Source organism: Diadema setosum, chromosome 8 (assembly GCF_964275005.1).
Source record: "Diadema setosum chromosome 8, eeDiaSeto1, whole genome shotgun sequence".
NCBI lineage: Eukaryota > Metazoa > Echinodermata > Echinoidea > Diadematoida > Diadematidae > Diadema > Diadema setosum.
In genome coordinates this window covers 2,685,118-2,699,126 of record NC_092692.1, presented here as the reverse complement: position 1 = coordinate 2,699,126, position 14,009 = coordinate 2,685,118, and the positions used below count along the sequence as shown (strand labels likewise).

General features: G+C 35.2%; 1 protein-coding gene across 1 annotated transcript in view; it reads right to left on the bottom strand.

Moving 5' to 3' along the window:
- LOC140231521 (voltage-dependent T-type calcium channel subunit alpha-1H-like) overlaps positions 1-12,915 on the bottom strand; it is a 173,849-nt gene extending 160,934 nt beyond the window's left edge. Inside the window, exon 1 of the mRNA XM_072311655.1 lies at positions 12,689-12,915. Within this exon, the coding sequence (XP_072167756.1) occupies positions 12,689-12,915 (227 nt within the window). The remainder of the gene's footprint in view (positions 1-12,688) is intronic.
- Between the last annotated feature and the right edge of the window lie 1,094 nt (positions 12,916-14,009).

The following is a 14,009-nucleotide window of genomic DNA, read 5'->3' as shown; positions in this document are numbered from 1 at the left end:
GAAACTAAATCATGCATGATTAAGACAAATATATCCACATTTCCAGATGTATCAGCAAGCATATCACAAATCAGTTTTATTCAACGTCTACACAGAGAGATAAAAGTAATTTTTAAACAAAATTCAGAAACAAAGTCCATGAAAAACATTACAACAAAGAACATGATTTAGTTACTATATTACTCCCATTCAGTAAATGACTCTAATAAATCAATATTCCTTCTTGTTTAATACCTTAGCACATGTTAGGAGACATAATTGCTTATTAAGCACAATTACTACCTGTTATTGCCTTTTTGCCAATATATTGATATTGAATGCATATGAATGTAATACAATGATTAATGTGAATTGGAAGAATACAAATACGAGTTAAAGTATTACAAAGATTTCCTTCCCAAATGAGAAGGATGTTTTTAGTAATTGCAGAGTGGGATATTTTGATATAACTCATTAGTTACATTATATGTTTGAATGCTATACCAGGGAGATCAAAAAACTGGGTAGTAAGACATGGGCAAATATGAGCAATTTCCTATGGTTACATAGAAAATATGACATCTTGCAGGTCATTATTTAAATGTCCTTTTCAATTGCCACATTCTTTTTTTTTGCATTTCTCAAAAAAGGGGAAAATTTTTTGTAATTGCTGACAATGTACATTAGTGTTGCTTAGATGATTGATTTGGTCTATTCATTGGAAAAACAAAGTAGAAAACCTGCAAGTTACACATATCTTATTTCTGGTGAAATTCGGCAGTGGACTATTGTGCACATTTTGTTCAGCACAGCATGGTGACACATAAGGGGAGTTTATATTCTCCAGACAATAGTTATAAATAGGTATGAATATGAATCCTAGGGGAAGCAAATCTCCATATAACAAACACAGCACATCAATTCTTCACTTATGGAATCCCTCCCCCCCCCCCCCAAAAAAAGGTTGCATTTTATTTCCACTTCACCATGCAATGCCATGTTCTGAGAAGTGGTGGGAAGGGTATGTAATTCAGTGATCAGGTACACAATATGCATGATATATCCTGTATGTGTGATATACGTGATTATCTGCATCTGACAGGCAGTCTTTCACTGAAATTGAAGAGAACCATTAATGTCAAAGGGAAAGTAGATTTGGACTTTATGATCGAACAGTTCATGTGCTTTTAGAATGTCAAATATAACTTGACGTCACCATGTATCACTCCATGACAATATTGAATTAGAGCAAATTTGAACCCCCCATGAAAGCTTGATATTGAATTATCCCTGGCTCTGCATGCATAAATGCTGAGTTTAATTACACAATGAAAAACAATGCTGCCTTAGAAAAGAGTGCGCAAAGTCAGTTGCCTTATCCTACAGATTTAAATAATGATAAACTTTAGTTTCAACTCAACTAAATACAGATTTCCTTTCTCATTGCATTCAAAAGACAGTCAACTACTAAATTATGTACAATTCAATTTTATGACAAGAATGCAATGGCTTGATATTTCAAAGAATTAAGAAAAAGATGCACTGAAGGACACTGAGAACACTAGTTCACATTTTAATTATATGTTAACACCATTGCAAGTTTTATGCTTGACATGTCAAGAGTTCAAAACCCTACTTTCACTATGCCTTTTTTGGAATCCTTTAAATAATTTATGATTGCATTATATTTAATAAATTAAAAAATCTTTGAAAGCATTTACACAAAAAAGGAGAAAACTTGACAGCTTGCACAAAAAGAAAATTTGTACTCGGTAACACTTCTTTACTTCCTGAATAAGTGTCTGCACATTTAGAAGCAAGGTGCATGAAAAAAGTACTACAATATGCTGTAATTCAATTCTCGATGGCCATTTCTTCACATTGATAACAAATATCCTCTCCATTCAATTTGAAAACTACTAAATGTAAGTTAATTACCTGTGGTATTATAAGACATAATGAATTTCTAAGAGAGTGAAAATCCTTTGGAACATGAGGTGGTGATTATAGATCGTCAATTATTAGGTTCTCAGACAATATGTTAATAGCAATGCAGTCTATTTAGTTTTGAATTTGATATTTCCTGTCCTAGAGCAAATCTTTATTTTTCTTGATAGAAGGTTATGCATTTTATTAGACAGTATAAAAGCCAAGGTAAAAATGTTTATTACCTGAATAGGAATGTCACTGGACTTTTTTTTTAACTTTCTTTGAAAACTGTCTGTTTAGTTTATAATGTAGTAACACTACATTTTTTTGTTTGTTTCTGGCAGGGATGGTATATGATTGAACTACAAACATTTCAAGTCTTATGGCTAAAGTAGTGATAGAACCTCCATTGATATCGAAACAGTAGAAAAATAGAGGGTATTTGAGCATGATAATGTACTTTCACCTGAAAGCTGTTTTTTTTTTGTCACATGTGGACAATGTTGACCTGAAGACACCTAAACTGCAGACATCACAAGGTATAGGAAAGGTACAGGGTGAATACTGTAAAACCAGAAATATTCGCAGCATGAATACTTCACAAATTGGAGCTGACGACCTTCTTCATGGCATGAAATTATCATGAAATACTAACCATTAAGAAAAATGAAAAAAAAAAAAGTACTGGATTGTCTAGACAAACTCTTTTGCATGCATTTTACTTTCGCCAGCTGTGGCTCCTCACAAAAGTTTCATGCATGCAAAAATTTCTGGTTTTACAATAACTGACTTCAAAATATGTTAGTGTGACAATAGTTATATCAGAGGGTTTGGAATGGATGGTAAATATACAAAATGTTATGTGTAATACATCACAGTCAGTTAGGGATTGGAAGGAAGGTATTTGACATTATACTGACATGGACAAAAGGGATTTCCTTTGTGTTACAGCATGCAATGGACAGCATTTTATGTGTGGAGGAATTTGACCAAAGTCAAGGCCATCTGGAATAGCCAGTTCTTCTCACAGCTATTCAACAAAAGTCATTGTTACCAACCTGTCATCATTGGTACACAGTATGTGCCATTGCATTCATATTGAATGCTTGACACAACATCCCTACAAACACTGAAAGAAATATCTCGCACTTACATAAATACACTAAATGAACAGAAGGCACATTGGTATCCTAAGGATACATGATATTTCTTGGCTGTCTGTGTATTTTTACTTCCCAAACAGTTGCCTTTTTTTAAGTCAGTGAAAAAAAAACCCCAACTTTAATACAATTTTGTGCATTATGTGTGTTCTCGTTAAACTGAATTTGTAATTAAGTCCAGATATGATCCCAGAATCAACTTCTTGATTACAAAATGAAATTGGCTCTTATCATCCAATAGGTGAGTACCTTAATGCCCTATGAATTTTCATTAAGCTTGAAAATCTAGGGGACACTTTTTGGAGATGTTTTCTTTCTTTCTATTAAATTTGCTTACTTTTGATTATATTTTAGGTGACATTAAAAAGATTGTTTTCAGGGCATGACATAGTCCTGAACTTGTAAAATAGAATACTATGATATCTTAAATACTCATGCATCAAACTTAGCGTAACATCAACCATGCATCAGAAATTGATACCTGAATCATACACAGATCACACATTCAACTGATTGGAATCATTTACATAATCATTAGAACTGTTAGAACAGTAGTAAGTAATCTGATGACTGGATTATCACAGTTGACAAGATAAAAGGTACATTTGATTATTACCATAAGAAATAAATTGGATATGGATATGATCCCAATAAAAATATAGAAAATCATGTAACCGAGCAGGCAAGATAGACGATCAATGGTGGAGTAAAACAATAAGACGACAACGTTGAATAGAACACGACACAGCTGTAATGGCCTATATGTCATGCATTACTGATATGGCTGTGCACGGCTATCATCAACATATAGAGAAAATTTAAGTGTGGTATAATTTGCTTTAAAGACTTGTACAGCAAGAAATGGATAAATTTGCCATAAAAATCAATGAACAGATATAAACCACGTGGCAATGTAGATAACTGCGTGAGACAGAGAGGAAAAAAAAAAACACTAGTGCAGCATTTACAGATAATGGAGAATATGACAACCTTTTAATCCAAGAATAAATCTCCTTTAAAGGAGAGAGCAGAGTTGCATGAGCTTACAGCAGCTTGCAAACAATTTGATCAGTTCCTAAAAAGCTGAATATGTTTCGAATTTCAGTTAAAATGCACATATTTTATATGAATAACGTCATATCTATATATATGTAATCTACCGCGGCTGAGTAAAATGGTCTTTCTTAATGACAGTAGCAGTGTAGACTGTCTGAAACACAGAGAAAACTTCACCTTGAAAAAACATGAAGTCCTTATCACTCGACTGGGAAATCTGCTTTACACTTGCTCTTTCGGTGATTGATAATGATGATGGGTTAAAAGACTTCTTTGCCATTCTCTAGAAAGAGTTGGGATATCTCTTTTACCATAGTACCACCATTGATAATCTATCTTGCTCATATACACAGTGTTTTAATCAAACATGACCATGTTAATGATCTGGATAATATAGCACCAATGCAGAGATCAAACAATATTGCAATAAGAATCAGAGCTTTAGATAGATCAAATGCACAGAGTGATAACATATACTGTGTTAAGTATCTGTTCTTGACAAAAACTGGACTTCATATAGAAGGAATGGGAGGGTAGTGGTTATCCTTAGTTTAAGCTTCGTATCACTGGAAGAATACACTTTCTTCAATGAGAGAGAGAGCGGACTTCATGTTTTCATCGAGATGAAAGTGGGGGAGGCAGCGGGCGGAGTATGGTGGGGGAGGGGCGGGGAGCATGGTGAAGCGATACGACTGGGCGAGTGAGAGATGTCATATTGCGATAACGATGTGATAAGCCATGGAAATTAAACTTGCGGAGTGAGGGTGGTAAACGAAACTGGGGATGTTTGTGAGCAGCAAAGTGACAGCAGTTGGCTCCGTGCCAGCCGAGCACCTCGCTTCTCCACATAGAGCATGGCCAATTCGGTTTTAGAAGGGTGCCATGTTGCCACCACAGGCATGCACAGAGACTGTAAACATGCACTGGGACAACATGGCCACCATCTCAAACCCAGTTGACCAAGTCGAGTACAGCAATGAATGCAGGCAGTCAATGATGTGCCACTGGGTGTGCAAAATCAAACAACTTTCATGCTTCTATAACTTTCATCAAACTTGCATTTCACTCTTTCTGCTCAAAAGAGTGTTGCAAAGCCAAGGATCTTACATTTGGTATTAGGGATCCTATTTTTCCTGTGGTGTACTATAAAAGTTGTGATGGTGGCGGGAAAAGTTTTTATCCCTTTTGGGAGCCATTATGGTAGAGGGATCATTATTTCACCACAATATGACTTCTTCTGTCCAGAAAATGGAGAATCCTCTCGTAGTAAAATGAAAACAGTGATTTTTTTCAAAATATTCTGCAAAAATATGTCACAGCTAGTCTACACATCTACTCGTAATATTATACACACTGCTTCACTCTATCCTCTTCACTCTATCATGTAAGAACAGAATATTTTCACACAAATTTGACCAAAAACTAATTGAACTCTATTTTATGATACATGGAGTATTTACTTCCTGATTGGAAATGTTTAAATTCTAACAGGTAAGGTGCACTTCTCCTTGTGGTTTGTTTTTGTCATTCAATGGTAAACTTATTAGTACTACAGATTACTTAAAAAATAAAATACATCATCCTATACACCCCCAGCAAGGAATAGGCCTCTCATTGTTAAAATATTTGGCCTGAACATATACTTTACTGGGGAACTTGTCCCACAGTACATTTGATGCTAGTCCGTATAACTAGAGCTTTCAAACCACACAAAGTATCAAAATGTTCAAGATGTGGTCCGATATCTTCAAAATTTCATAGCACGTCTATCAAAAAAAAAGTATGGTTTTCTTGTGGTATGCAGCTCTAGATGGGACATCATTCAAATCAATGGAATATACACATTTTCAAACCTTGGTCATTAATGGAATAACAAATGGAAAAAAATCTGTTCTACATTGGGTGTTTTACAGCAGTATGCAACACAAAATGCTTTGCTTTCATAAGTTTTCAAAGAAAGTTTTGGACGTTGTCGAGTTTTGCAGGATATGTAAGGAGCAAATAAAAAAGGGGGGAAATAGGCTGAGGAAATGAAGGCCTAGGTACAAATAATGGAATTGGCTGGGAAAAGAGAGCTTAGGCTTGGGCAGGGGAAATCTATAATGTGGCAGGGATAGGTTGGGTCAAGGCGACTGGGGATGAGCAGATGGCAAAACAGGGAAGCATGGACGGTTCGGAGGTCAGCGGACAGGGGACAATATATGAAACTGACTTTTGAGCCATGAGGTATTCTGGGAATGCTCTAGTGGAAAAATATGATGGAATCATAAACCTGTTTTTAGAAAGTAATCATGGCTAGCATCTCATTATAGAAAGGTTTTCTTAATCTGTACGGTTAACAAAAAGTGGGTAAGCTGAGTACACAGAGAACCCTTAGAAAGTAGCTCTCCTAGAAATGTCCGAATGTCATGTCATGATACAAGTGGAAGGGATGTGCAAATATTCCAACTTACTTTGACACGCCTAATGAGAGAAGGCTGTTTAAGCTATACCTTAAAGATGAGCCATCCCTTTTGCATTCCTTCCCAAAAAGCACAGAACATGATATATTCCACCAGAATGACAAGACTATTGAAAAGCTATAACATTTCTATATTTGAATGTTGTTAGCCATTAAAATTCAAATAATGCACCAAATGCTCACCGTAACGTATATTGCGTATGAGGCACAGCTGCATATACTAATCCTCCTGTGGTTGTAATATGATACTTATACTTCGAACAAAAGATATGCACGTTAAAGCTGTCAAAAAGGAAGAATTCACTAGCTTCTTTTACTTTGTTATCTATGGCAAATAACAACACACCACTTACATGAACTACATAAGTGCATCACACATCAGGTCTGTAAAACTAGACTAGTAGTTTAGATTTGTAATTTTTTCACAGTACAAGAAAATTATTCGAATCTTAATGGTCAATTTAACTCAACAAATAAAAACCCTCTTGAGTTCAAAATTCACAGGAGGTTTCCAAATAGTGTTTTCTTCAATACCTAAGTGTTCTCACCAAATTTTCAAAAATGTACATGCAAAAGGGATGGTATGTCTTTAAAGTTTGAGTAGCCTTCTAATTTGTAAATTGTTCTCTGTCTTGCTTATTTCTTTCTTTCATAAACTGCTGGGCCATCAGGTTCATTATGCTTAGAGATACTGCATGAAAAACATTATTTAAAGTCTACAACAAGACTGTCTACAATTCTGGTCTTCAGGAAATGTGAAATCTTGCCATGAACAATGCCCAATATATCAAATATTATGATTATCTATGAACCGATGGTGGATTCTCTTGACAAAAAACTGGACCAAGTCTTCCCTGACATAGTAACAATTAATGTTAACAATTTGGATTCCAAGTACTTAAAATGACTTTACAAGAATGCCTTGAATCCATCCAGCCTCAAAGGATTGTTTATTGGACTGGCGTAGTGCGGTGTACCATTGTTGGGCATGGCGTACAGTAGTATAATGTTACATAGACTTGCATACAGATTGCATATTTTCTGCATCTTGTCCTCTACACCAAAAGTACTCAAAAGATTAAACGAACTTAATTTTTACATCCATCTTGCATAATCCTTTGTGCTCCCTGGCATATCATAATGTAGGCCAGTGAAGTCACAGCATGGAGTATGATCTTATCTGGCTGTTGATTGTCATATGTCCTCATACTGTTACTAGTACATTCTGAAGCATAAGGAGAGAGATAGAGAGCGGAAAAAAACAAACTTCTGCAAGACAAATGCTTGCATCAAGTTTTAGAGTTTTGATGCGATTACATTGTATATACAAGAGTATTGTTATCTTTAAATGAAAACTCTGTTTTACTGATATAACACTGCATAAAGACAATCAACACTACTAAAAAAAGTATCACAGTCATATACAGATGCTGTCATACCCTACATCTCTCTCTACACACAACCTGATAATTAAATTGCTCTGTGTGCACAGAAAGCTAAACTCCACCACTTTACACATATTTCTACTAGTGCCTAATAAAATTTTGTGCAATATCCGAATTCTGAACTAAATTTTGATTAAAACTAATACATTTTTGTCCTCCTAGCAGCATTTCCCACAATGATATCTTCCCATCACTCTGGACAGAGTGGTCTACTGGCTAAGAGATGTTTGCACATTGACTGAAAACAGTGAAGAGCTGCCAAGATAAATGCTCACAGTATGTGCTTTGTGCAGTGTCTGTGGCATGCAGTGAAAAAAAAAAAGAAAAAAAAAAGAAGGATGAAGAAACACAATATAAAGAGTGCATCCATGCTTCAAATGACTAGCTTTGAGCAATGAAATGAATGATGAGAGAAGAATCATGAGCATGAAGCATTCAATGCTTTGGGCACATTTTCTTTTTCTTTTTTTAATCTTCTGGTATACATGGTTCATTGTCCTAATCTATATCTCAATTGGCTTGAACATCAAGGTCTCTATATTCTGCTGATTCTAGCAATATTCTGGTGAGAATGACAAAGAACAAATTTATTTCTTCAGTTGTGGTTTTTTTTTTTTTCACTCCTTTAATTCTTTGATTTCTCCAATTGGTGGGATGGAATTTGCAATGAAGCACAGCTTTGCATGTCTTCAGACAAAACAAGGTGTAGAAAAAAAATGTTTGACAAACACAGTTACGGAGAGAAGACAAAGAATCTAATGTGAGTGTCAATTTGATGAAATGCATGACAACAGGACAACTACAACTTAAGTTTTTAGTTATTAATATTTTACAAAAAAGAAAGAAATTAATGATAATCAATATTGCAAGCACATTGCAAAGTGAAAATTAGAAAGTGTTAGAAAATACATCAAGCCAAAATGCATGTTAGCTGCAAAGCGCACCCATCGGGCCCATGAACGTCATTGGCTGTGGCAAGTCATGAATATTCGTGTATTAGCAAGACAACGGCTGCTAATCATCTTGTACACCTAAGATAGAATTTCAATGGAGGTGTGAACAACTAATGTATCATCATTTTCTTTTTTGTCACCGCATATGAGGTAGAAGATCAATGGTGACTGACTTTGGCCACGGTTAGAAGCAAATTTAATTCCTAAATTAGAAACTTGATCACAGTTGAATGGCATTCAATGGCCATACATCTTCTTTTTTTTTCTACTGTCTGTGGGCAAGGTTAAAAATTTGAACATTTAAGTCGAGAGGTGTTTTTACATTCTTTCTTTCCCCTTTCCATTAGCATTTGGGACCGATGGGTTGAGAATAGCTCTTCACAATTCGCTGCATTAGTTCACTACTGAAAAAATGGACAACTCTAGAACTCTTGATTCACAAGGACAATGCAACACTGAGTGACCAATCAAAAAAAAAAAAAGAGAGAAATATATAAAAAATGATGAGGAAGAAAATAAAGTTGGAAGTGTATTCTTACTCCATGATGTACTCAGCAATCCTTTATCATATTTATCATTCCCAGACAGAAAATTTGAACATGAGAGGAAGGCAAAGAAAGCAGGAAAAAGGGAAGGACATTATTACAAGAATCGTCTCCTATGCACCAGAGGCCAAGAAAACACTCAGCTTTGCAAAAGATTGTTGGGGAACTGAAATGGAAGGTATGGAGGGGGTTGTCTTTTAAATTCACATCCCAATTATAATAATTTATAATTTAGTCTGGTTACAATATATCATTCACTCTCTGCATTGGGCTCTTTTTCTTTTAACATAATACAGTAACAAATATAGATATCATTTCATACTTTGAAATCACAAAAAAAACTACAAGAAAGAAACACTTTATTTACACGGTTTGAGTTGCAGAACCTAACAAGGCACTGTGGAGATTTGTACAGATGAAATTTCTTAAAACTTGGCTATTTCACTTAACATTAAACTAACTCATGATATTTATAGTATATATGTATTATGTAAAGATATATATATATATATATATATATATGAACATACATACATACATATATAAAGGTACATAACTATGGGAACGCTTTCAAAGGGGGCATGAGCTATCGCCTATCACAAACAGTATATTGACTAATTAAGTCACTTTCCAAAAAATTCATATCAATTAATATGTTGATTTATCAAATAAGGTTTGGAAGTCATTCAAAGGAAAGAAGTACAATATAGAGCTTTGATAAATGCGCACTCAAGAGAAATATATATTGAATATAATGTACAAGAAGGCTGTTCAAAAGCAAGAAAATTCAATCCAAGAAGTCTCATTGAACTTACATGCACGTGGTTGCAATTACGGAACACTTTTAGTCATAAAGAAAAACTTCTCATTCTGATGCAATAGTCAAGTTTCATAAATCAAAAGAGGTAACAAATTCCATGTCATATCTTTGTGAAACACAACTCCAAACATTTGATACTTTGTGTGCAGTTCTAGTCTTCAATGTCTCAGTGCGTATCTATTTCACTCTCGACAATCAGGAGACAATATGCACCAAATATAGATTAATATAAGCATTAGCATCAATAAAAAAATATATATGAATTCATATATTCTTCTTCTAAGCAGAATCTCATAGTCAGTTGATGTTGATGACATAAAGCCATATAAAAAATCCAGCTATCAAAATTTATTACAAGCACTAAGTTTACGATATAACTTTTTTGAACAGTATACTGACTGTGCAAAATTATCACAACATAACATGATCTTGGTAACTTACAAATGATTGCTGTTATCCTAATCTGCTATAGAGGAAAGATAACTACTATTTGGTTGAAGGTCTGCAGATGATATTGAACACATCTGCTGAGTTGTTGAGATCACATTTTGCAAAGCCTTTGCCTCGAACTAAGTTTTAGTTTGGTAAACTTTAGCACTGCACAGAAAAAAAAAAATCCAACAACTTTGCAGTAAACTATACATTCACACAGGATAAACTTCCTGCTTGGATGATACCTAAGTTTGATTACAAATGAATGATATTATAATACGTTTTTCAAATGTTTTTTTTTATCACTGCAAGGTCTTGTGCTTTAAAGATATAAATAAATGCCATTATTCACTTTTATACCCTTACTTAATCCTTCCTATCAGGTTCAGGATCAGTCCTTAAGAGGATTATTAGGCAATTTGTAAAAAATGTGGGGTTGTATGATTTACAAAGCAAGAGCTAGGAGTGGGTGACATAATTTTAATGTCCCCACTAGGTCAATCTAATTGAAGCCTAGTTGTTTTTAAAGGGAATTCTTTGCTTGAATGTTAATAATCAACTAGGAAGGTAAATAACTGTTTTCAAACTAAAGACTACATACCCTTTTCACCAGTTTATAATGAATGTTTACCTTGGTTTATGAGGGAAGAGTTGACAGGCCAATATTAATGGTATTCATGTCTCACTTGAAATTTGAAAAGTAAAAATTTCAACGTGCTCACACTGAACTTATTCTTTAAGTATTATGAACTTGAGAGAATCACTTATGTCTCAAGATTTTAAAAAAAAAAGTTATCTCATCTTATTTGAAAATGAAATAGATTAAGGCTTAGTGCTTTTTTTTTAGCATGTGTGTCAATAAAATGTCGATGCCTCACTCGAATCAACCACATTAAAATGGTTGCACGGTTCGATATAATTGATTTTTGACAGCACACAGTCTTTTCTCTCTTGCAGAGACTCGATAGCTTCTGACTTAGTGTAATTTATTCTGAGAACTTAAAAGAGTGGAAAGTACAGCAAAAGTTAACTGTAATCTGATTAGAAATGGATGACCATCTTTTTCAAACTCATATCTTATCCTGTGATGAGGGCATGTATCTTATTTGGTGCATATTGGCAAGTGCAAGAGTCAACTGAGGTCAGTAGAAACTCAAGTGTGATCTTCATTATCTATCTTTTTCTACATGAAGTTAGATATTTCTTTTGGCATATCATCATTTTGTTAGTATAAAAGTTATTGGCAAATCTACCTTAAAATTCAAGTTGTTTCCAAAGAAAGACTGCTTGAAGAAATAATAAATTACTTTAACACAATTACATCCATACCCATAACCACAATCATCACCATCATGATATATTCAGGCACTTATGATAAATGAAATTGTTGAAGCCATACAGTCAACACCACAAGTTCAACCAATGCCCTCAAACATTCACTGCCCATTTTGGACACTGCCCATTCTGGACATCGTCCATCCTGGGGTCATTCCACTCATTCCCTGTACTGACAACTCATTGCTGATAACACGAATCCCTTGAACTATGCACTCAACACAATGTCAAAATATCAGTTTTTAACTCCTGAAATAACCTCTATGGACTTCACAATCTATTCTGTCCATCCATTAGATGTGCCATCAGAGTGATGCCCAATCCATTATATGTTGCCTGAAGGTTTTTCAATCCATTAATTGATAAATTAATTTCTGCTACTGCCTATTCCATACAAAATTCTTTGAATGCTTAATTCAATTTGTCTAGCATGGACTCCAGAGGTATCATACATTTCATATGCCATAAATCAATAATATCCAAAATTTAAATTCCATTTTCACTAAATAAACAAATTTAATATTTACACCTTGCAATCCTAGGTTAATTAATCCCCCCCTAACTCAGACTCACCCTGCGATGACAATGAAGAAATCCAGTCGGTTCCAGGTCTCCCCCAAGTAACCCTTCTTGCCTGTCATCCCCATGGCGAGTATCTTCACCACCATCTCGGCGGCAAAGAAGGCGAAGATGAAGTGGTCGAAGCCTTGGAGAATGAGACAGCGCTGGGAGTCACACTCGATGTCCTCGCATGGCCGATACATCCCCAGCGTGATGCAGTTGAGAATGATCACCATCATGCTAATGCGTTCGAACCACGTGATGTCATGAATTAAGGAAAATCTGAATGAAGACATGCCATGTTAAGTTCACCTCATTCAATAATTGACAGTTCTTCTGATGGAGCATATGACTCGACCGATGATTGAATCAAAGGCAAAATGTAGTGAATTTCTGCACTATGCTGTCATAGACCACTGTCCTAAAATCATGAGCTTACTGTAAGATCACCATCCTAACATCACCATCACCATCCTACCATCACCATCTTACAATCACCATCCTACAAACACCATCTGACATCTTACAATCATCATCCTACCATCACAATATTCCATCACACGGTCCTCACCCTATGATCACCATCCTACAATCATCATTTCACCATCCTACCATCACCATCTTACAATCACCATCCTACCATCACCATCTTACAACCACCATCCTACCATCACGATCTTACAATCACCATCCTCCCATCACCATCTGACATCCGACAATCACCATCTTACAATCACCATCCTACCATCACAATATTCCATCACACGGTTGTCATCCTATGTTCACCATCCTACCATCACCATCTGACAATCACCATCTTACAATCACCAATTTGCATTACCATCCTACCATTACAACATTTTATCACCATCTGACAATCACCATCCGACAATCACCATCCGACAATCACCATCCGACAATCACAATAATACCATCACCAGCATATGATTGTCATCCTATGATCACCATCCTAACATCACAATCCTACAATCACAATTTTAATATGATATCTGAATGACAAGGGAACACAGATCTGTTAGCATCCATCAATTATAGATTCAGAATTAATGAGCTTTGACATGATGTCAACAGTATGATGCAAAAAAGTTAAGCATGTGAAAAATACAAATCATGCCAATGTAAATTGCACTGTGTAAGTCTAACTGGTGATGAGCACTGGTCAAGCTCTATGCTCTAGATCACAATCCTAAAAAAAAAAGTCTGTTCCATTCCGCATGAGATGTCCTATCAATAAATTCAAGGAAATACCTCATTCATTAATCATACATTCTTCATTTTGGGCACCAGTTTTCAATTTGTTGTTTGTATTTAC